Raw genomic sequence first — 23,893 nt, 5'->3', positions numbered from 1 at the left:
AACAGTAGGAGCTGAACTAAGCTCTCACCAGACCGAAACCAATGTGAAATCACCAACTCTACAGCGAACACACTTGTTCATACACATGGCCAGAACTTTTAAGCGAGGGTGTGTTCTATTCTATTCATGCACCCACTTTTTTTTTTTGTCGACAACGTCTTGTACCAAACCCATCATTTAGGTTCATTGATTTCTTTGGATTAATGCTCATTTTTCTGTTTTTGGTACATCATTTTCAATTTTTCTTGTGACGTGGAAGGACTTTTTTTTTTTGGTTGAATTATTGGAAGCAACTGTTTGATGTTTGATTTCTTTGAATTTTTTATATTTTATATTTTTCATTAAAATTTATAATTTAATTGAATTCCATATCATTATATTTGAAATGTATAAATTTAAAAATTGAAAATTATTGCTTTTATTTTCAACATTGTAATATGATAATCTTAGAATTTAGAAAGTTAAGAGGATAGATAGTTTATCATAAGATTTTGGATCACTAATTATTACTTCAATTTAATAATTTTCTTAAAAAATTAATATTAAATTAAGGATAATATAGTCAATTTACCCAATAATTTATTGTAACTTAAACAAATTTAATTATTTTCTTGCGGAACTTGAAATTTTAAACGTAACAAGTAATATGAAACTGAGTTGGTAGTTTCTAAGTATCTCTAAATCATAAATTAAGATTCCTTTACACTTTTTGAAGTTCAATTTTATTATATTCTTAAATCATTAATGAAGTTTTAAAATTCTTCCATTATTAGTGTTTTATGTCGACTGATTTTGATTCGTGGCTGTGGTGGTGGTGGCCTCCTCCAATTGAAGAACCTCTGCATTTCTTGAAACTGGATCAATTTCCACCTCCATTGCTTGCTCCCTAAACTTCTTATAAATATCACCTTCATAAAACTTTTTTGTCCTTTGCACCAAAATAATTGAAACAAGAAAACCCAAAAAGCTTGACACAGTAATTATAACAAAAGCCAGCCTAAAACAGTGGACTCCATTGCAAATCAACTCCTTCCCTTTTTCTCTTTTGAGCCCCAAAAGGCTCATTTGTCTTATGGCCTCTCTGTCATACAAATGACCAGCAACCTTCACATTGAAAATGTAAGACCCAACTGGGCTTGACACTGACCCAACACTATACAATGTAGAGAAATGTTTAAGGCCGAACATTTCTGATATAATTGCAGAAACTAATGGTAATTGTGCTCCAAGGCAAAACCCAAGGATAATTGAAGATAAGTAGAGAGAATTAGGGACTCCAAGAGCAATTAAAATGTGACCAACACAAGAAAATAGGATAGTAAGAGTAAGAATTACTGGTCTAGGGAATTTGTACTTTGTTAGTAGTGTTTCAGATAAAAAACCTGCTAGGACTCTACCAAGGAAATTCCATATACTTATTAGGGATATGAAGGTAGATATATTATTTTCTTTGTAGCCTAATGAATTTGCAATTTGACCCATATTGTCAATTGCTGCTAATGCCCCACCAACACCACAGGTTGTTGAAATGAATAGAATTGTCATGTCAATGCTGAAAATTGCTTGCAGGATAGTGTAGTCCTCACCTCTATCAGGTTTTTTGAAAATGTTATGAAAGCAAGAAAGTAGGTCCACTTTTGCTTGTGCTTCTGCTGGTGGGTTTTCAGCTGAAATATTCAATTGAGTGTTGTTGTTTACGAATTTGTTGATTTGTCTGAGAGAGAATTCTTCTTTAATGACAATAACAAGTGGAAGAAGAAGTAATAGGATAACAATTGTAGCACTTCCAATGTACTCAGCTCTAGTAAATTTGAGCTTGTTTTGTATGATAATGATGATCATTATAAATCCTGCTAGACCTAGTGCATTGTAGAGGAAGTTATAGAAAACATTAAGCTCTTTTACTTGTCGAACGACCTTCTTGATACGAATTGTTGGAAGAAAAATCAATGGAACAATGGTTGGAAGCCAAGCTATTAGCAAAATAAGAGACTTGGAGTCAGTTCCATAGAGAGCATGGTAAATTTGAGTCATAATTGCACCACTTAGACCAATTAGCCCTTTCAGGAGGCCTATAACACTGCCTCGGCTTTCAGGAAAATTACTGACACTTGTGACTAATGCTGCAGTGTTAGGATATGATGCTGAATTTGTTGCAAGGCACATATACAGACACATTTGCCAGATATGGGGTTTTGCTATGTGGCCAGTGACTGATACCCATATCAAAAAATATGCAGAGAAGTTCATTACTGCGCCGATGACAATAACTACCCAAGGTGGCGTTACTTCATAGACTAGACCAGCTGAAACTCCAAGATTGCCTCCTAAGTCTTTGAAGAAGCTTAGAATGTTAAGTGTAGTTTGATCATAGCCTAATGATGATTTGATCTCGCCGGAGTATAGACCATACATGTAACTTGTACCATTAACAGACATAATCAAGAGTGAGGCAAAGACTATAAACCATCGACCGGTAAATATTTGCAGGGCAAGACTATTCATTGCCATTTCTTTTCTGGATATGAGACTATTGGTTGTCTCCCTTATGTATATGCTAACAAAAGCTGACTTTCTTGTTATATTCTATAATAATCAGTATGATTTTCCTGAAATTTTTATTATTTAATGTACATTTCCATGGTAGCAAGGATATATAGAAAGCCTCGGAACTAATCGTATATGCTTCTGTTGTCCTGTTGTGATGATTGGACTTGATTGCCATATTAGGCAAAGAATCGAATTTTCTATTCTCTTGGCAGGTCAAATTTAAACAATAAACTTATTTTATCCATCAAGTGGGACTTCATTTATTCATCTAGCTGACATAAGTATCGATGGATGATGGTGAAACTTTTGGCAATCATTCATGTGTTTGCATTTGGAGGAAGCTGTCAAGGTGAGTCAGATTATTCTCATTTTGAATTAATTTATTAAGTAGGCCTATTACCATTGAGATTCTAGTATATTATAAGGACTAGAATGAAATTAACTAATAAGTTTTGTTTCTGTGGTAGTAGGCTACTAGCCAGAGTCGTTGCTAATTGTGAGATACTAAGGTTGACTCTAATCAAAACCAAATTAACCAACAAAAATGTACATTAGATGTTCAGGAGTTTAAGCTCTTTAATTTTGTTTTTGTCTGTATATAGTTGTTTTTAGCTTATGTTATGTTGGGCTTGAAGCTGATTGTAGTTTCTGTTTCTTCATCCAAGAAAAACTGTCCCGGATACTCATGTCTATCTTGTCTTTGCCATTGTTGGATAATTTAAGCAAAAATCAACTATTGAGACGACCAAGGTCATTTTAAAAATGATCAGATAAGAAAAATCAAATCTTGTTGCAAATAATATAGATGATAGCCGGCTACATTGTATATATGCTTAAGCTTAAGTTAACTACCTGACATCTAGTATAAGCTAGCTGCATATTTTTGTGCAAATATTTTGTAAAAACTTCTGATTTTTTAAAAAAACAACCAAATCAAAGGAATTCCTGGACAGAAGAAAATGGATTGGCTTTGTGAGAGGGGGGAAATAAAGAGATAAGAGGAAGGGAGAGAGGTCTTGTCGTTTTGATGTTCATGAGTACAGCCAAGAAAGAAAAAGTTAAAAAATGAGAGAGCGAGTGACAGAAGGGTGTCAAAGAATGACAGGATTTTAAGTTGGGTTTATTTTGAAATTTCCTATATAGTCTACCCAATTTGGTGTGGTGGGAAAATTCCTACTCATTGTTAGATTAATTAAACTTCAAGTGAGTACTTTTTGGTTAATTAAACTCTAATTTTATCAATCTTGCAACCTCTTGACATAATCTCAGTACTGCTAGTCAAAACTTATATACCAGATTTTAGTTTATTGAATTCTTAATTTCTTATATTATGGTATTGACACTTGAAATACTCGTACTTTGAGTTGATAACAGCACCATGCGGAATTTAAAAGATAAAGAAAAGAAAATATATCATCTATGTAAGTCAGATTCTCTTGTTTTCTCCACAAATTTTAGAGTTAGCAATAATGTGGTGCTACTGATTTAGAAATAACAAACTTTAGTTGCAAATGTCCTTTGAGAGTCTGTAATTTTGATGATTACAGCTGCAGTTCAAAATTGAAACAACCACATGTGAATCTCCCTCAAATTCTATATTCCATGACCATGAGGAGAATAAGAATGCAGGTTTGCAACTATTCTCTTCCCCTAATTGATAAGGAAAAGGACCTGGAATTAAAGAAGTTAATTAGAATGGATTTTGATCCAACTTAAATTTCAAAGAAGACGAGTAAAAATTTCACACAAACCATTATTTTGTCCTGTAATAGCTAGATAAGTAAGTAACACCCATAATACAAGGATGTTTATTGTTTATGACAGTTAACACCCAACACTAGCATCTTTTGTCTTTAACTTGACAAAACTAGCTACTTAGGCTCTTGATTCGTCCGGAGTCATACCTTATTTTTGTCTTTTCTGCTATTTTTCATGCATATGGTTCTTCTACAAGTCATCGGTTGCCGGCTGAATTACTATTAATTTGACCACAACATTGTCATCTCTTGTTTCTATCACTATAAGTTTGTTGACATATATCTGCTGGAAAGGGTGAGGGTAAAATATTAAGCTATGGAGGATCCTAAGAGACTTGAAGAAGGGTTAGGTCATACAAACGTTGATGAGAATAAAGACCAGAATGAGCAGTTGAGCGAGAATGTGAATAAAAGTAATGTTGGAGATCATGGCATTAAGCATGAAAAAGAAGAGACAAGTATAGTGGTTGAACTGCAAGAACAACCACCAGTAAAGCAGAAGACTAAGAGAGTTGCAACCTTGGATGCATTTAGAGGGCTTACAGTAGCAGTAAGTTATCTCGAAGTATATTCAGTCAACTATTATTAGCATTCATGTCAAGCAGCTTTTGCTTGATGGTACTAGAGTTTTGAATGTGAAGTTAGAAGCAAGGACGGAAGTAAAATTTCAAATTATAGGGGTCCAAGGCAAAATTGGAATGAAAAATATATAGATTGTTAAAATTTCTAAATTTTGGCGGGGCCATAATGAATTTTTTCATTTTTATTTTATTTTTTGAAAAAAACTACTTAAACTATATGGCAAAAACACAATATAGCAATAGAGGGCCTTCACTCTTAGGTATAGGTTCTCCTTAAATATAAATGTAAAAGATGATCTATAGGTTGTTATATGAGTATAAAATTGGGTTGGTGCATGTAGTTGATGATATTGGTAGATAATGCTGGAGAATCATACCCAAGAATTGATCACTCGCCATGGAATGGATGCACATTGGCTGATTTTGTGATGCCATTTTTCCTCTTCATTGTTGGGGTGGCAATTGCGCTGGCTTTCAAGGTATTACATTCTCTTTTGTATTATTATGATAATTTTTGCCTTGCTCTTGTCATCTTGTTTTTAGATCTTATTGTTAACTGAGCAGGAGAATCTATTATCCATGTGTAGCCATATATATTCCTACAAACTTACTGATTTAGCTATGTCACTTTCGAAACAACCTTAATCATCTATTAATATTTTAGCTATGTTACTTCCAGAACAACATTAACTTAGGTGATCGAAAGGATAAGATATGGTTTTAAACAAATGTAGATAGTATATGTTTGATTAAAGGTAATGGAGTGTAATAGAATTTATTGCATTGAATTGCATCTAAGTGTGAAGTTTGCATCCAAGAACTGTTGGAGTTTTGGGCAAAGAAGTGAAGGAGAAAATAACATTATCTGCAGAACTTTTACAAAACAAGTTCAGGAGTAAAGAAAGAAACAAATTCTGCAGATTTTAGGCTTCAAAGGAGGAGAATTATGACAAATATTATTAAATAGAAGTTTTCACAGTGGGCATGATTCATCGATCAAGTTTCACACTTAAATACAAAAAAGTTAAAGTACTCCAAGTATGGTTTGCTGTCAATCCCATACTTGCCCATACTTTTACCCATACTTCATAACTTATCTCATACATAAACTATCTAAGCCATACTTCTAAAACTGAAAAGCTGCAAACATAATACAATAATAATAAACGAAATATTTTCATAATGTGACAGCAAGAATGCCATAGCCTTCAACAAGAACAGAACAAAATAAGGAGAAACTATGATAGGATGACTATGGGCTTAATCTTACTCATCATCCTCAACTGCAACTCATTTGTCCTTCAATTTCAATTTGTCAATTAAAACTCATTAAGTATTTATTTGTGTCACAATATTCCCCATGCATGATAATGTGCATCAGTTGTAAATTGAGAGAGAGTGGGTGGAATAAAGTTATTTACTGTGTAAAAAACAAAAATGATAAAAAAATTAATCTGAATGTTGCAGAGAATTTCCAGCAAGAGAGATGCAGTTAAGAAGATAATACTAAGAACATTAAAGCTTCTATTTTGGGGAATTCTGTTGCAAGGTATACCGGTGACAATCATCGCCACTTTTTCACTATTACCTTCATAACATAATTCTCCTTTCCACAAATTGCAGGAGGGTATTCGCATGCGCCTGCTGATCTCACTTATGGTGTTGACATGAAGTCTATCAGATGGTGTGGCATTCTCCAGGTTTTCTCTTAAATCAATTCGTAGGTTGATCGGCATTTTTTTGGGGGGGTTAAGGTTTAACTGTGCTAAAACTGGCAGTCTCATATCCTTGAAGATAATTCCAAGACCATTTATTATAGGAATTGAATATTATGCTAATAGTCAGCTTCTTCATTAATCACTATTTTTTTTTTTTTTTTATACAAGCAGAGAATAGCATTGGTATACATGTTTGTGGCTCTGATAGAGACTTTAACCATCAAGCAAAGACAAACTGTTCTGCAGCCTAACTATTTCACCATTTTCACTGCATATCAATGGCAATGGTACTCTATTTTTATTGCAGCCTTAGCTTTTTAAAACATTATTTTGTATTATATCAGAAATTAATTAGTTATCCTTTGCAATTTAGGATTGGAGGGTTTGTTGCTTTCCTCATTTACATGGTAACGACGTATTCACTCTATGTTCCGGATTGGAGTTTCATTGGATATGAAGATCATGAAGCATACACAGTACGTGGAGAAAAAATTCCATTGCAAGAAAATTGACTTTATAATAATATCATTGCTGATAGTATTGCCATTAAAATTGCAGGTAAAGTGTGGGATGAGGGGACACTTAGGACCAGCTTGCAATGCTGTTGGTTATGTAGATAGAGAAGTTTGGGGCATTAATCATCTGTATCAATTCCCTGTCTGGAGCCGATTAAAGGTTTGTTATGTAAAGGAAATAATTTTGTATACACCTAATCCTCCTTGGAAACTGCAACGCAGAACCAATTGGAACACCATTAACTATTGACTATGAATTACAAAACATTCTTTGATTTAAATCTAGAAATTTTTTTACTAATTGCTAATGATATAAAAAGAAAAAAGACGTTGAGTTTTATGCATTGGAGGTTTCACAACAGGTACTTAACAGCTAAAGAAACATGCATTTACTATCTTGTCATGTAGGCTTGCACTCTTAGCTCTCCAGGTTCTGGACCTCTTCGCGAGGATGCTCCTAGTTGGTGTCGTGCTCCATTTGAACCCGAAGGCTTGTTAAGGTTTTCTAATTTTTCACAACATTGATCAATCCCATAGTTGCAGACAGGGAAATTATGATTATCAACTAACTAAAGAATTTTTTGGTTTTATTTATTTATCGTAGTACAATCTCAGCCATCCTGTCTGGCACCATTGGCATACATTTTGGACATGTTCTGATTCATTTCAAGGTTAGAACTTAAAGCAGCACTTATCTATAAGTTGAATTTGAAGTTGATGAACTGAACAAACAATCTTTTGTCTGCAGAATCACTCTGAGAGGCTCAAGCAATGGGTCTCAACGGGATTTGGTTTACTTATTATTGCTATTATCCTTCATTTTACAGATGGTAAGCTTCAACTTTATGTTCTTGAACCCATAACTATTGTGAAATTTTAACCATGAGAAATAAAAAAAAAAACATTTTAAAAGTCCATTTATCTCTTGCTTTCTGCAGCAATTCCTATCAATAAACAGCTGTATAGCTTCAGCTATGTCTGTTTCACTGCCGGTGCAGCAGCAATTGTGTTTTCCGGTTTCTATATACTGGTATAAAGATCAATTACAGTCAAAAAATTTTTTTACAAAGTTCTAGGGATTTCTATTATATAATTAACTATTGACTGACTCTTCTTTTTATTATGGTTTTTCTTGCGCTGCATTAACAGATTGATGTTTGGGGATTGCGAACTCCATTTTTATTCTTGGAATGGATAGGAATGAATGCAATGCTGGTTTATGTGATGGCTGCACAAGGTATCTTTGAAGGATTTATCAATGGATGGTATTACAAGTCACCTGACAACACACTAGTAAGTTAACTTTTTTATGGTGAAATTTTACCAATCCTGAATGATTTTATTAATTTCTTCAAATGCTCACCTAAATTTATGTTTGCAGGTCTACTGGATTCAAAAACATGTGTTTGTAAAAGTTTGGCACTCAGAAAGGTTAGGGACACTCTTATATGTGATATTTGCACAAATCACATTCTGGGCAGTAGTTGCTGGAATCTTGCATAGATTGAGAATATACTGGAAGCTTTGAGAAGTTAAAATTGCGAAAAGTTATAGTGATATAGAATAGCTGCTTGTAACACTTGTAAAATTCACATAAATGATTACAATGTTGAAGATTGATTTGTCGTGTTACACAGGCTTAGTTGAAACGACAATTAGGGTTTCAATCTCCTATTAAAATTTTAAATCTCTGTATGCTTTTTAGTCTGATGACTGACAAATCAAATGAGTCTAAAGTAACATTATGGATTACATAGCAAGGGAAAGTCCTTTCCTTTAACAAGTCTCATCAATGAAAACTTTAAACACTAACATCAACCAATATTGCTTACAAAGGAAAAACCAATATTGCTTCACTAACATCAAGCTACATAATACTGACGAAAAAAAAAAATTTTAACACTCAATATATGCTTACAAAGGAAAAACCAACTCACCTATTCAGAAGGCAATTGACAATCTCCTTCATCTTCTTGGATATCGGATAATAACGAATAGGAATTAATACCATAGCCACAATAAATATCAGAAAAGGCAGAAGAAGCAAGTATGCAAGATCTTCAGCTTTCAACCTCATCCTAGAAAACACCGATGCTAAGAATAAAAAAATAAAAAATATGGTAGTCAGGTAAGCCAGAAGGCGCAAGCCAGCCAATTTCTCCAAGGTATATTTAGCTTTTGTTGGTAATAGTAGAAGTACTATGAGACAAATTGAGGACATAAGGGCCACACCGTCCAATAACATGAATAAGGTATATTTGTTGTATTTCTTGTCAATGTACAGGAGCTTTGCTATGGAAGCCGTTTCGTTGGAGCTTGAAGAGGTAACATTGGCAGATGAGCTTTGTGTCCAGAAACTGCCTTGTAGGTAAACAGCAACCTGGCAGCAAGCCGCAGCAATAAGTGATGCCATAACAAAAAGTCCGCTTGTTATACTTTTCAAATTTTCGCGTTGTTCGTGACCCTCACTTAACCTTAATCCACCTGCAGATATAAGTATATTTTCTATGTGTCTATCTTTCTTGCTCATGTGATCAACTACTAGAAGATCCAAAGGGGTAAGTCCAGATGAGTTTACAGCGTTCACTTCCAAGCCATGGTAGGTTATCCCTTTCATCAAGAGCTTTACTATCTGTTTTATTGAGGAATATATATATATATAAATATATATACACACACGCGCGCACGCACTTTTATGAGGAATTTATCAAAATTATAGAATTATAATACAAAATGTATATAGTTGTATTTTCAGCAGAATGATTTAGTACCTGAATCTGTTTCCGAACTACGGCCAAATGCAGCACCGTATTGCCTTCTCTATCAGCCAAATTCAATAGATAGTCTGTATATGGTTGTCCAATTAGAACTGTGAAGAGCTCATTAGAAGGAGATAATTTATATTTCACAGTAAGGTGAAATACGGTCTCCCTTTGATCAGTTACCTCTAACATGGATTCTGGACAAGCTTCAAGTAATTTCTTCACGACTTCGACACTACCGTTAATCACTGCATGATGAAGAGGAATTCTTCCATCTTTATCTCCCTTCATACATATCTCTCTTTTATTAATTGCATTCTGATCGGCAAAAGTTAACAGCAACTCTACCGTCTGTAATTGGCCAATGGAAGAAGCTAAGTGTAAAGCGTTGCAACCATTTGGATTGACTAGTTTGAGAAATTCTGGGTTTTCTTCTAAAATTTGCCTTGCATGATTTTCAACAAGTGATGCCATAACGAAGAGTCCGCTTGTTATACCTTTCAAGTTATCACGTCGTTCATGGCTCTCATTTAACCTTATTCCACCTGCAAACATAATCATCGTTTCTATCTCTCTATCTATCTTGTTCATGGGATCAATTACTAGAAGATCCAAAGGTGTAAGCCCATGGGAGTTTACTACGTTCACTTCCAAGCTCTGTTTGTGTTCCCCGAAAATCAAGAGCTTTACTATCTGCATTAGACAATAAAGAATTGAAATTATGAGCTAATACCCAGCTGATAATCGTTCCCAACGGGACCATCCAGCAGCTGAGGATTAAAATCTCTATCAAAATGTTACGAATTCAAATCTTAACACAGATAATAATCAATGTTAATAGTGTTAAGAATGGTACAAAATGACTTGACTTTCATAAAATGACTTGATGAGTACCTGAAACTGTTTCCGAACTATGGCCAAATGCAGAACTGTATTGCCTTTTCTATCAGCCAAATTCAATAGATAGCTAGAATATGGCTGTCCAAGAAGGACTGTGAAGAGCTCATTAGAAGGAGAAACTTTATTCTTCACAGCAAGGTGAAACACCGTCTCCCTTTGATCAGTTACTTCTAAAACCGATTCCGGACAAGTTTCAAGCAATTTGTTCACAACTTCAAAGCTACCGTTAATCACCGCATGATGAAGAGGAATTCTTCCATCTTTATCTCTCTTCACGCAAAGCTCTTTCTTATTAACTGGCTGATCGGCAACAAATGTTAACAGCAACTCTACCGTCTGTAATTGGCCGATGGAAGAAGCTAAGTGTAAAGCGTTGCAACCATTTGGATTGACTAGCTTAAGAAGTTGCTGATTTTCTTCTAAAATTTGCCTTGCACGATCAGTTTCCCCTAACAAGCAAGCTGTGTGTAATGGCGTCCACTCGGACATGTCTTGATTGCGCGGCAAATTGTCCACGATTGCTGCAATAATAGTTCCAACAGCATCAAACACCACGTGTGGCTGCTGCTGATTCATTATGAATATAGATTCCGATTTGCAGCTAAAAACTAAACAAAGACGCTTTATGTTTCCAAACGATCCATTCACAATTAGTGATTCGTCTCGCCTCATGGAATTATTAAAATAAAGTTTTTAAAAAATTATTCCCATCTCATAACAATAATTTTTTGGCACTACTCTCAAACCAATTAAAATAAAATTTTTTTATATTTTTTTTCATTACGCTGATTAGAAATACTCCGTATTAACAAAAATTTCTATTTAATTAGTTGTCATTAATTCATATAAAAATTACAAAGGTCCAACCATGTCTTTTTCTTTTTAAGTCAACAAAGATCCTTTTTTTTTTTTTTTTGAAACCACCCAGTAATCCAGATTAGGATTCTACGTAAACGATCCTCTCAACTCAATTTTCATTTATAATGTCAGAGTTCATATTTTAACTGTTGCTTAAGAAATTCAACGCCTCGTTGGTAGTTGGTGGAAAAATCCAAGTCTTAATTAATAGAAAACTTGACAACTGTATTATTTTTTATGTTTTTGTTTAATTTTCTAAAGGCATGGTTGCAGCATCCATAAATCCATATTATAGCAATTGACGTTACTTACTCATTATTAAAAGACTCTGTGTTCATGTGGAAGTAGGAAAATGCAAAAAGCCAAAAGCCATTCCGTCGACAGCTATGAGTATATATAAAATATAAAACAGGATTGAGAATGATAATGATATTTGGGCCTGAGTAATTTAAATTTAGTAGTGTTTGGGCCTTGATGCAGTCCAAATATGAATCAAAAAACCAGGCTGGATAATCCATAAAAGCGCAAATGGGCTTCACATTGTTAACAGTTGCACTTTCTTTTTGGGCCATTTTGCCCTTTTAAGCATCAAAAATTTTTTTGTTCCTTTTCTTTCTTTTTACTTCTGTTTTTTTTTTTCGAGTGGAGTTTCTTTCTACTTCTAAGATTTACTTAAAAACAATATTGTTACAGTTCCCATAAACTTTGATTATTACTTAATTTGCTCTTTGCGTTTTATTTTGACATTTTAAGAATTAAGTATTTTTATACCTGAAATTAAAACATAAAAAAGCTGGACATTTTTTTTATAAATTTTTACCAAAAACATATATTTACGAATAAAACACAATATTATAATATGCATACAACATAAAAAAAATATTTAGTATTGTGCATACTTTTATTTTATTAAATTTTTGCTTAGTGATTTTTTAGTTGTACATACATAATTATTATATATTTTTCTACAAAATATTAATTTGTTGAAAATTATAAAATACCTATTATTATATCCTTAAAGAATTGCATAATTTCTTATTTATTTTTTCTTTATTTAATTTATTTCACTTAGTCTTCATTATGTGTATACATATATTTATATACAAAGAGAGAAAAATATCATTTTCTATTCCCAATTTATAAAATTCTAGTACCTAAAATACTTTTAGCAAATATTATAATGCTATACTTATTATTTACAATTATATCTTTAAATACTAAATTTTCTTATTTCTTCAACTCGAGTCTAAAATTTTCAGACTCGTTAATTTTTGAGTTAAGCTAAATTCTATCGAATCAATTTTCGAGTTTTGATTTATGTTGTTTATATCTATAACGGTAACAACAGATATTAGAATGCCCATCCAATAGAAAAATCTGACATAGATATGGAAGCCCCACTTAAAGCCAACTAATAGAAATTGGAATTGGATTGGGACCCATCTAGTATTTTTGGATTTATCTGCCTAAAAATTTTCTAGTGGATCAATCATGTTGACCTAAAAATTTATCCCCTTGACTAAAAATATTTTTATTTTCACTAATTAATATATTAACCTTTCCACTTACCTTAACAAACCAATCTTAATCACATTTCTCTTTATGTGGTGGCAAAGAAGAAACAAAGCTTAAACATATGTCACCACCAAATTAAGCAAGCATTAGCATATCTTAATTCTAGCCCATTCTTTATTTACCAATATGTCCTAATTTTGCTTTACAAATCTTAATATGCATAATTACTATAAAGGGTAAGATGGTATAAAGGGAAGTAATTTAGAAGAACCATCTATGGAAGTGGCCCCTTAGCTCTTAAAATTTTTAGTCCTTTTAGAAAATATGGATGCTTCTCAAGGGACACTACCAATCTCTCTACCAAAAGGATCTCTTATAGGATCTTACATAAGGACTCTTTCAATCTTCATTGCATTGATACGTATAAGGTATAGTTCCTTTGAATTCCAATTTAGTGTCGGCAAGGACAATTGAATTTTATATTTTTTTTTTCATTTTGTTTTATTTGTATGTTATTTTATTTTATTTTTAATTAGTGGGAAGACCTAATTGAATTTTCTCTATTTCCTAATTGGGATTTTTTTGATGCTTTTTTCAATCATTTAAATGCTTTTTTAACAAATGGATGATTCCAATCATGTCGGATCTATTTGCTTGTGCTAAGCATCCAATGTGTGACTATTAAAAGAGTGATCTAAAAAGTAATTACAAAGTGACAATACGAAGTGGTGGTCTGGTTGGTCTTATGTAAGGAGTGGAAGGTCTCGAGTTTGAGTCATCTCAACCACGATTGTTTTCATCAATTTGATAAACAAAAAAAAAAGTAGTTATAAAGTGAGAATAAAAAGAAAATGGCCAATTTTTTTTTTAAATATCATATTTCTAATAATGTATTTTATTTTTATTCATATTCTATTTTCTTTTCTAATTTTCAATTCAATTTTTGTGAATGGTTATGGAATATGATCACAATTAGTGTTGGATATATTCTAAACTTATCTATTTAATACATTGTATAACTACTTTTTGGATTATTCATGTACCTTTTTGATATTGTCCATAAATATTTTTATGAAAATTTATTTTCTATTTGGATAATCGATATTACTTTTTCTTTTTGTACTTAATGGATGTCACATTTAATCAACAATAATTATCATTAATAAATGATTCCCATCCCATCATTGATTAATTAATGCTTTTGAATTTTTTTTTATCATACATTAGATTGGATATATTTTCTTCGTATCAATTTATTTACATGATTTGACAAAACACGTCATATATTGTTACCGACGTTTTCAGGGAAACCCTTTTCCAACCAAAGAGAGACAATAACAAGTAGCTTTTTTAGTTAATTTTTCATCTTTCAAAAGCCAATAATGAAGCATCCATAGTTGGATTCCATTTTAAGATTAATTTAAGCATTATGAGTGCATAATCACTTGTCCTCATATTAACAAATTTTGTTAGATGTGACCTTTTTTTTTTTGTGCCCTTTAATTATTTAATAGAGACACAAGCATAATCATTTTATTCAATAATTCATAGCAATGAATAATATAATTAACTTCAATTATCAATTATGCATTTTGTCCATTACAATAATTATCATTCTTATCCCATTTGAGTCCCATATCTTGTCTTGGTCTTTTATGGTTTTCATCAATTCATAAAATATAATAAAATTTTAATTATATATCTAAAGCCTTAATTCTAAATCCTTTTCTTTACCCAAATTTTTTTAAAAAAAAAATTGCATACTTTTTTTTTTTTTTTAATTGGGAGGTTCTAATGGCTGAAATAACACTCACAACAGGGGTAACTCTCTCTTGCATCCACTAAATTGGTGAAAACACTTATGGTCGAGATGATTCGAACTTAAGACTTTACATAAATGAGAAAAATAATCAGATTACACCTACTCAAATTATTTATCTCAAAATCAATTACATGCTTTTAAAATCATTGGATGAGAAAATTTAATTAGGGTAAACTTATAAACTAATTTAAAATATTTCCAACACGTCAAAATATTAATAAAAAATTAAAAAATAAAATATATATATTTAAATTATTAGTAATATAAATAATGATTAAACACACACGTATACTTGTATGGTTGCATTAAATAATAAAAATTTCAATAAAAAATTCATCGTACACAAATGTCCTTGTAGGACGCTTAAACTGTCGGCCAAATGGGCCAATTTTTGATTTTAACCCCATTGCCTTCGCGAGATCTCTCTTTCCCTGGCCGACACAACAGTGCATAGGGCGACCATGCATCTTATGGGTTCTGTCCTTTTTGGTCCGCAATCCCGGCTCTCGTCTATAATTGGGATTTGGGGACACAAATCCATCGAATTGATTCAAATCAAAATTAGATTAAAATAGAAATAATCAAATCCAGATTAAAATCAATTTTGGAGTTTCGATTTTAAACTAAATCAAAAATCGAAACCGAACCAAAATTGACAAGCCATTTATCATACCAAATTAATTGAATCAAAACCGAAATTTGAAATTTAAAAACCAATTTTTTCTTTTCCTACAAATTAAACTTATATTATTATTTGTTTAGCTCACACGCGGCAGCTTACCGACAAGTATACCATCTGAATTAAATAAAATGGTCCCTTTAAAATGTAAGTAGAAGTCATAAAATGGTGGCTGAAGGACCATATGAGTTTCAATTTTCATGAAGATGAGTGTGATTGATTGTATTTGTCTATTTTCAAAATCAATTCCTATTTTGAAAATCAATAGTTGGAATTCATGAAGTTAAACTATATGATCTATTATTATGTTCTAATAAGGATTTATTAACCTAACAAATTATAATCACATATGAATTGATTTGCTCGTGAGCTATTCGAAACTTAATTCAGAAAAGTCCATAATATTTATAAGTTTAATGAACTAAATTTAAACCTATTTACAGGTCAAATTTTAATTTAATTTTTCAAACTCAAATATATTTTTATAGACTCGAATTTAAACTTAACAAAATCAATTAATCTCAGTTGACATACCATACTGATTGAAATATTATCGTTAAATCACAACCGGTATATTTTAAGAGCACATGAAGTAATTTAATATTGGGTCACATAATCAACATTAAAACACTTCTACGGCAAGAAAAATGAGAGGGGAAAAAGTAATATATGTATAAAAAGCATAAAAAAATAAATAATTAAGAATAAAATTCATAACCCCACCTAAGATTCTCTTGTAATATTTATAGTTTTAATCATAAAATATTGTAATGATTACGACACAACGAAATTGATGGGTTGATCAAATGATTGAACTGGTATTATCCTTCAAAATGAAGTATATAATGGAATAAATCGGTTTCGTAATTGGAAAATTTTGGAAGTTCATTCTTTTTTTTTTTCCCTTCTTCTTCTTCTTTTTGTTTTATACCCCACATTGGTGGAATTTAAATTCGATAATTTTTTTTTCTAATTTATACATTTATCCTTATCTTCGTATTCAAACCGGAATAATATTGAAGTAGAATATCTCAACAATTATTATTCCATATTTTAGATTTCAAACTTCCCGATTTTATATATATAATTCGTTTAAATATGCACTCGATTTTCATTAAGATTAATGTTCGTAAATCGCACAATTATTTCAAGTAATTGCTATCCAAAGTACACTACTAATGAATTAGTTACCAATTGACAAATATACGGAGAAGATAGTTAATGGTTCTGATCTTAATTATTTGCATCTCTAATTAATTAAAATTACAAGATTTGGTTTTCTCAATTAGAGAAAATCAATTCAAGTTTATTGGATTAATTCCTTGTTGAAATTCTACATCTAAAATGTGTACTTCTAAATATTCAATCAAAAATACATTTACGTTTATTAACAGTGGCAGATCTACGTTATAGAAAGGGGTTAATTGATCCTTTTTTTTTTTTTTACCAATTTTCTTTTAATACACATGTATATTTTTCAATTAATCCCTCTTAAAATTCCGAATAAACTCTCTTTATTATAATTTATTACTTATTGACCCTGAAAAAAAATTTTTTACTGGATCTGCGACTGCTTATTAGTTATTATAATGAAATCAAACATGGGACCCCATTTTTGATACGATATGTCCCACTCTCTATTAATAAAGATCAGTGGTTCAAATACACCATAACTCCCCGTGTCATTCACCAATTTGACTAAATCAGAGTATCTGACCCACCATCTCATTTTCTATGGTCTACCAACTTTTATTACAAGGGGAAATTTACAATTGTGAAAAAGAATGATTTTTTTTTTTTTTTTTTTTTTTGCTATTCCAATAATTAATATTTGCAGTTTAAAGGGTAAAATCCTAAAACAAAAACCACCTAAGTTCCTATCAACAATAAACAGAATTTCAATTGATACAGAGATTGATTGTTCATTGGCTTTCCAAGCTCTTAAACACCCTGTTTTGGACAATTCTTACTTTGGTCTTTTTTTTCAGTTCAGATTGTATAACTTTATTGAATGAGTTCCCTTCTTTATCTTCGTTATTTGCTAAGAAATAAGTGAATCGCTGTACTCATTTGTTAGTTCAACACTGTTTCTATGTCTGATTTGTTAGAGTGGGATCCGTCCCTCCAGCTCTTATTCAGGATGTTATGGTAAAAAAAGAAAACCACAAGAAATGTACTCAAATTAAGAAATTAACCCACAATAAAGTGTACTGAAATAAGCAAATTTAAGAGATGTCTGTACTCTCTCTTCTTTTACAGAGATTTCCAAGCATGCAGTTCTAGCCAACAAGGATTTCTCATAAATATTGGGAAAGAGAGTAGTTGTGATTGACAGGAATTACAGTATTATTACCTTTTTTACTAATTATCTGTCCAGTTTTATAGTAATTTATCATACATATGAATCACTAAAACCTTAATTTATCTATTTTTAATCAAATTCTTGTTCTGATTTTTAAATCCTCAGTCCTTCTCGAACTTTTTCCATTACTTCTTTATACAAAGGACCCACCAATATTTTTCATTATATCAACTGTACTACTGCCATACTCTTCCTCCATGAAACATTGCCTTCTTTGCTTCTCTCTCACTCTCTCTCTCTCTTTCACTGTCTGCATTTATATGCCTAATCATTCCCTTCTCTCTCATACATTTTCTTCACATCTTCTTCTTCTTCTTTCTTGAGCTCCTATGGCTCTTTTCTTCTTACTACTTCTTTCTATTATGGTCCCTTCTTTATGTTTTGCTGATTGGCCACCTTCTCCTGGTTACTGGCCAAGCTCAAGGTTTAAGTCAATGAGCTTTTATCAGGGTTACAGAAATCTTTGGGGTTATTCCCATCAAAGAGTGGACCAAGATGCATTAACTATTTGGCTAGATAGTACTTCAGGTCATATATATATCTATATAAAAATATATACTTGTAGTTAAATGCTAATTAGTTACTTAAAAGTTACTGTTCATTTTATGATTCTGTTATATTTATTGCAGGAAGTGGATTCAAATCGGTTAAACCATTTCGATCTGGGTATTTTGGTGCCTCGATTAAGCTTCAACCCGGTTACACTGCAGGAGTTATAACAGCTTTTTATGTGAGGATTTAGTGCTAATTAAGTTAAACTAGTGTTCTTGATTATTATTAGTTATGGATAATTAATCAATTAATGGGTTAATGGCAGCTTTCAAATAATGAAGCACACCCAGGTTTTCATGATGAAGTGGATATAGAATTTCTTGGGACAACATTTGGAAAGCCTTACACATTGCAGACAAATGTTTATATTAGAGGAAGTGGTGATGGAAAAATTATTGGAAGAGAGATGAAGTTTCATTTATGGTTTGATCCTACTCAAAATTTTCACCATTATGCCATTCTTTGGAGTCCCAAGGAGATCATGTAAGTTTTTACCATCTTCAATCACACATTCTACTGACTTTTTCTTGGTTAAAAAAAAATCTCACACTAATTTTTAATCTTTGGACTATACACTATAGAGTCATTAGTCTAATAACCAAATGCTTGCTTCATTAGTTAGTCAGATCATTAAGATTTAATTGCAATCAACTTCTGTAAAAAACAGACATTAAAAGTTTGTTCGGCAATATTATAAAATACTAAAAGCTAAACGTTGTTACACGAGTTAACTTTTATAAAACTCTACCTTAACTTTTAAAAAGTTAGTCCCAATATTATATTATTAAACACTATAAAAAATTTCGTTTAGTGTTTCGATAAAAGTTATTTAAAAAGTCGTTGCCAAAAACCGCGAAAGAATCAATAATATTATTATGATTGGAATTTTTACTTGGTGTTTTGCTATTTGTCACTTAGATAAATGTACTTATTAATAATCAAATAGGTCATTTTACTTTTTATTTTTTTGGGAAGTGAAATGCAAATGACAAGGACCATTAGAAAAAGGACTAAAGAAAGAAAGTTTATTTTATATCACATGAAAGTTAGCAAGTATTAAAGTATATAAACTAAATCTAATTGCATACTAATCAAAAGATCTAATGGTTGCTTTTTCCTTTGGCCAGTAAAATTATTGTTTTTCCTTTACACCAATTGGGTAAAAAAAGAAAAGAAAATATTCTAGCCTATGAGCTAATAGACAATAGGGATAGCAATTTCTATGTCAAGTTGAAAATCTGAAAATAGTTATATATACTTGGTAGGTAAAGTGTCCTACTGTGTCTTTAATGCAATTTCTTTTGATTTGATTATTATTATTGTTACTGTTACTATTTCAGATTCCTTGTTGATGATGTGCCCATAAGAAGGTACCCTAGAAAAAGTGATGCAACCTTCCCATTAAGGCCAATGTGGGTTTATGGTTCAATTTGGGATGCCTCTTCTTGGGCAACAGAAGATGGAAAATACAAAGCAGATTATAGATACCAACCATTTGTTGCAAAGTATACTAATTTTAAAGCTGGTGGTTGCTCCGCCTACTCGCCCGCCTGGTGCCACCCGGTATCCGCCTCGCCGTTCCGGTCCGGTGGACTTACAAGACAACAACATAGAGCAATGAGATGGGTTCAAACTCACCATATGGTTTACAATTACTGTATGGACCCAAAAAGAGACCATTCCTTAACACCTGAATGCTGGCATTAAAAGTGAAAATTTGGTTACACTAACATATATGCCTATGCATACAAAATAAACACTCAAAAGGCAAAAAAAAAAAAAAAGTTTTTTCTTTTTACTTTGTCTTGTGATTTTTTTCCCCTTTTATTTATTTTTGTCTTTATGTTCTTTCATTTAAGAAGGTGTCTTGAGATGGATCCTACTTACAAGCAACATTATGCAAAGAGTAGTTGGGCTTCCAAGACTCCAAAAAGGCAGATGAGAATTAAAATTTTGTGTGGGAATTTTGATGTCAATTATTATTATTATTCTTTTTTTTCTATGGTGGTATTATTGTGTACATTAATAATAGCTGGATTATAAAAAAAAAAAAAAAAAAAAAGAAAAGAAAAACAGAAAATATGAGAGGCAGAGGCAAAGAAATAAATGAGAAAAGAAAATGAGGTGATGAAGGCAGAAGAATGGGGCCATGTCGGGGAGTATTAAGTGTGCATTTGTGTTTTCACTGTCATTTCATTTCTAAATAAATTACAAGTTCTTTTGTTGCTTCTGGTTTGATATTTTTGTTTTGGGGTCTACAACAGGGATGGGGCATTTTTCTTTTTATCAATTATGATTGAAAATAATGATTTATTGTTCATTTATCTCTTTTTGAAATCATTCACAAATTGCTTATTTAAAATTTTTTTATTTAATATTTAAACAAACGTAGATGGAAAGTGAAAACACGAAACTTAATCAATATTTACGTCTTGATTCGAAAAAATTAGTTAAAAACGTACTAATTAAATAATATAAATATTATGTCATCGAATATTATAAATAATAATATTAAATATTATTTTAAAAATTATTTGTGGAGTGTTTACTGGAGGTGGATTGGAAGGATATTATTTATTTTACCCTTTAAGAGTTTGGGCAAGAAAATTTATTCATCAACGGGACACAAATCACGAGAATCCATCCTCTACAAAAAGAGAAGAAGAAATAGTTTTCCTTTTTTTTTTTTTTCTTCAATGAATTAATGGTACCCAAAAAGAGAAAATTGAACACTAAATAGTGAATGAACAGTTATGTCCTGTTTCAAGACCAGCTGAGTTATGAATGTAGACCATTTCTGTCTCTTTGATTATTTACTGGTATTAAAGGCTCCAGTCTCATTGATTTATTACCGATGTTAACAGCCCTTTTTATTTCTTTTTTCGTGTTTTTACACTGGGACTAAGATAATATTCAAGTAAAATTTTTTCGATAATAAATAAAAAACTCGTAGTTTCAAACACCATGCAAATAAAATTCGTATACAGTCTACTTCTATTGATTCAATCTTGATAAGTTTTAATCAAATCTCGACACTATCTAGGAAATTTTTACATTACTATAGTAAGTCAATTATTTTATCAACCTAATTCTAATTTTGTTAGTTATGATTATCATTCTTCAAAATGAATTTGAAAATATCATTTATAATTTATAAAATTGCATATTTTATTTACTATTAGTCATGTAATTTATTTTTATCAATATTTTTTTTTTCTTTCCATCTAAAAAAATTGTAACCACATAAAAATGATCCTGGAAGGACAAAAAAATATCAATGGCAGCAAAATTTCATAATCCCATATTGAGAACATCTGTCCCCAATCACCTGACTTCCTTTTTCAGAAGATTGACATATATATGTATATTGGGAAATGAGTTTATAAAATGTAAAAACTTTTGGTTGGCCAAATTTGGCTTCATTGCAAGGTTAAAAAAAAAAAAAAAAAAAAAATCCCAAATGGGTGATTGGTATTTTACAAGAAATTAGGTATTCAAACCTTGGTAACCTCTTGACTCTTTAAATTTCTTTTTAGATAATTAAGTTTTAAACAGTGTTTGAAATTGAAACCTTAGACCTTGTATAAGAAATTAGGTTATGAAATTAAAACCTGGTTGCTATCAGAATAACTTTTGAATAGAGAGTAGTGCTCTTTTCCAACAGTGGAATGGTGGCTGGCTATTCAACCACATGCATTTTGGATAAATTGTCTGCAATCATACATTTTGTAGCTTTCATATTGATAGGGTTCTTGGAATTTTGAATGTTAAAATGGTTTTTTTCTAACTTCTTTTTTATTATTATTTATTTTTCTTAGAAAATTATATTACTTCTGTTCCATAATATTTGTCATATTTGAAATTTCACATCTTTTAAGAAAGCCATTAAATTTGTTTAAATGACAATAAATTATTGAATAAACTGACTATGTCACCCATAATTTAATATTAATTCTCTAAGAAAATCATTAAATTGAAGTAATAATTATATGTTATATACAAATGGTAAACATGAAAATAATATTTATTACTCCTTAAAACCACGAATGTGATAAATATTTTAAAACAGACTATTTTCTCAAATGTGATAAATATTACGGAATAGAGATAATAGTTATATATATATGATTAGAGATGTATATGATTATTTCTTCAAATAAAAAAAAATTAATTACCTGAAATTTTTTGGTAAAGCTTTTGAATGTATATGATTAGAGATGCCTTGGAAACAATAATGCAAAGGGCATAGGCCAGGATGCCCAAATAAAACAAATGGGGTCATTTGTGGGCAGCCATTAAACTTTAAATTGAAAAACAAAAATAATTTAAATGGATTAAAGTGTATAGATAGAATGTTTCCAAACAGAAAATGTGATTGTGGAAGAAAAATACAAATATGTTCTTCTCTCTCTTCTTCCCCTTTTCTCCTTTTGGCACTTTCTAATGATCAACTTGAAATGTTTGGTTCTGACACTAACAAGTGATCCTCATCTTAAATTCCTAATATTTGGTGGATAGCACATTTTAGTGCAATTGCAACTGCCACAAAGATCATAAAGTTAAGACAGTTTAGCTATTGACCAATCATATTATCTTTTCTGCAGTTAGACATGGATTAATGGTAAGTGCACATATGATTTGACAATAAATCTAAAATTTATATCACCCTCCCCTAATACTAAAAAAAAAAAAAGAAATCATTAAAAAATCATAATGATTTCTTTTCTTTTGTTTTTTTTTCCTTGATAAAATATTATTTTCTATTCATCAATTGAGAATAATCACAATTTTTTTTGAGAATATTTATAAATCACTTTTAGTGTAGTAAAAATCATAAAGTGAATGTTATCACACTATTATTTTTTTTTATTTGAGAATATTTACGACTCAATATATAAATCCATCTTTATACTTATCATAAAAAATCTTATGGCATTTTTTATTTTTATTTTGATCAATTGAACACTTCAGTTTATAAAATTGCACCTATTAAACATTTTAATTGATTTAATGAACACCTCAACTTGTAAAATTAGGTCAATTAAATACTTAATTGATAGTTGAAAAATGTGAAAATTATTTTTCCAAAAAATTGTATTAATCTCATATAAAATCAATATTTTGCATATAAAAATTAAAAACTTTAAAATTTGCTTTTTTGTATGAAAATGTGTGAAATTATTGTAAAAAGTGAAGTTTATGGTGCCATAAAGTTCAATATTAAAATTAAGGGTGCCAAAAGGCGGAATATTTATGAAGTAAAAATTTTGAATTACTTTTACTTTTGATGCAGTAAAATCTCACACGTTCGCTATTGCGTTA

General features: G+C 31.0%; 4 protein-coding genes across 7 annotated transcripts; 2 read left to right on the top strand and 2 right to left on the bottom strand.

Moving 5' to 3' along the window:
* Positions 1-777: 777 nt before the first annotated feature.
* Positions 778-2,511, bottom strand: LOC105642394 (protein NUCLEAR FUSION DEFECTIVE 4). The gene has a single exon (XM_012227212.3). It carries the CDS (start codon positions 2,509-2,511, stop codon positions 778-780), a length of 1,734 nt encoding a protein of 577 aa, XP_012082602.2.
* Positions 2,512-4,567: 2,056 nt separating this feature from the next.
* LOC105642393 (uncharacterized) lies at positions 4,568-8,687 on the top strand. The gene is made up of 13 exons (XM_012227211.4): positions 4,568-4,857; positions 5,230-5,367; positions 6,356-6,437; positions 6,512-6,588; positions 6,778-6,893; positions 6,980-7,082; positions 7,165-7,281; positions 7,530-7,621; positions 7,726-7,792; positions 7,870-7,951; positions 8,060-8,151; positions 8,271-8,414; positions 8,503-8,687. The coding sequence occupies exons 1-13, from the start codon at positions 4,624-4,626 to the stop codon at positions 8,647-8,649; spliced, it is 1,491 nt and encodes a 496-aa protein (XP_012082601.3). The 5' UTR covers positions 4,568-4,623; the 3' UTR covers positions 8,650-8,687.
* Positions 8,688-8,847: 160 nt separating this feature from the next.
* On the bottom strand, positions 8,848-11,474 carry LOC105642392 (E3 ubiquitin-protein ligase KEG). Of its 4 annotated transcripts, none has more exons than XR_005178103.2 (4): positions 10,778-11,474; positions 10,067-10,576; positions 9,893-9,966; positions 9,472-9,501 (listed from the first exon to the last, which is right to left on the bottom strand). XR_005178103.2 is itself a non-coding variant. In XM_020682592.3 (3 exons), exons 1-3 carry the CDS (start codon positions 11,453-11,455, stop codon positions 9,055-9,057), a joined length of 1,809 nt encoding a protein of 602 aa, XP_020538251.2. In that variant the 5' UTR covers positions 11,456-11,473; the 3' UTR covers positions 8,848-9,054. The 4 variants fall into 4 exon arrangements, 2 of the variants coding, with proteins under 2 accessions (XP_020538251.2, XP_012082600.2); XR_016319785.1 differs by lacking the exon at positions 9,472-9,501 and adding an exon at positions 9,617-9,753; XM_020682592.3 differs by having other exon boundaries at positions 8,848-9,501; positions 9,893-10,576; positions 10,778-11,473.
* Positions 11,475-18,208: 6,734 nt separating this feature from the next.
* XTH32 (xyloglucan endotransglucosylase/hydrolase 32) lies at positions 18,209-20,809 on the top strand. The gene is made up of 4 exons (XM_089718512.1): positions 18,209-18,547; positions 18,649-18,749; positions 18,837-19,054; positions 19,912-20,809. The coding sequence occupies exons 1-4, from the start codon at positions 18,349-18,351 to the stop codon at positions 20,276-20,278; spliced, it is 885 nt and encodes a 294-aa protein (XP_089574638.1). The 5' UTR covers positions 18,209-18,348; the 3' UTR covers positions 20,279-20,809.
* Positions 20,810-23,893: the final 3,084 nt, after the last annotated feature.

The sequence above is a fragment of the Jatropha curcas genome, chromosome 2, assembly GCF_041381405.1.
Source record: "Jatropha curcas cultivar XTBG-Jc1 chromosome 2, XTBG_Jcur_1.0, whole genome shotgun sequence".
In the NCBI taxonomy this organism is placed as follows: domain Eukaryota; kingdom Viridiplantae; phylum Streptophyta; class Magnoliopsida; order Malpighiales; family Euphorbiaceae; genus Jatropha; species Jatropha curcas.
The sequence above is the reverse complement of the archived record's forward strand: the minus strand, read 5'-3'. Positions and strand labels throughout refer to the sequence as shown.

What these genes read in the sequence shown, in the direction of transcription:
- LOC105642393 (XM_012227211.4), top strand. Translation starts at nt 4,624, where the DNA reads ATGGAGGATCCTAAGAGACTTGAAGAAGGGTTAGGTCATACAAACGTT. An exon ending in GAACCCGAAGGCTTGTTAAG is followed by an intron (nt 7,622 to 7,725) that starts GTTTTCTAATTT and finishes TATTTATCGTAG; the next exon opens with TACAATCTCAGCCATCCTGT. An exon ending in ATGTTCTGATTCATTTCAAG is followed by an intron (nt 7,793 to 7,869) that starts GTTAGAACTTAA and finishes TTTTGTCTGCAG; the next exon opens with AATCACTCTGAGAGGCTCAA.
- LOC105642394 (XM_012227212.3), bottom strand. Translation starts at nt 2,511, where the DNA reads ATGGCAATGAATAGTCTTGCCCTGCAAATATTTACCGGTCGATGGTTT.
- XTH32 (XM_089718512.1), top strand. Translation starts at nt 18,349, where the DNA reads ATGGCTCTTTTCTTCTTACTACTTCTTTCTATTATGGTCCCTTCTTTA. An exon ending in GAGTTATAACAGCTTTTTAT is followed by an intron (nt 18,750 to 18,836) that starts GTGAGGATTTAG and finishes GGTTAATGGCAG; the next exon opens with CTTTCAAATAATGAAGCACA. An exon ending in TGGAGTCCCAAGGAGATCAT is followed by an intron (nt 19,055 to 19,911) that starts GTAAGTTTTTAC and finishes TTACTATTTCAG; the next exon opens with ATTCCTTGTTGATGATGTGC.
- LOC105642392 (XM_012227210.4), bottom strand. Translation starts at nt 11,455, where the DNA reads ATGAGGCGAGACGAATCACTAATTGTGAATGGATCGTTTGGAAACATA. An exon ending in TAGTTCGGAAACAGTTTCAG is followed by an intron (nt 10,577 to 10,777) that starts GTACTCATCAAG and finishes TGTCTAATGCAG; the next exon opens with ATAGTAAAGCTCTTGATTTT. An exon ending in TAGTTCGGAAACAGATTCAG is followed by an intron (nt 9,754 to 9,892) that starts GTACTAAATCAT and finishes TCAATAAAACAG; the next exon opens with ATAGTAAAGCTCTTGATGAA.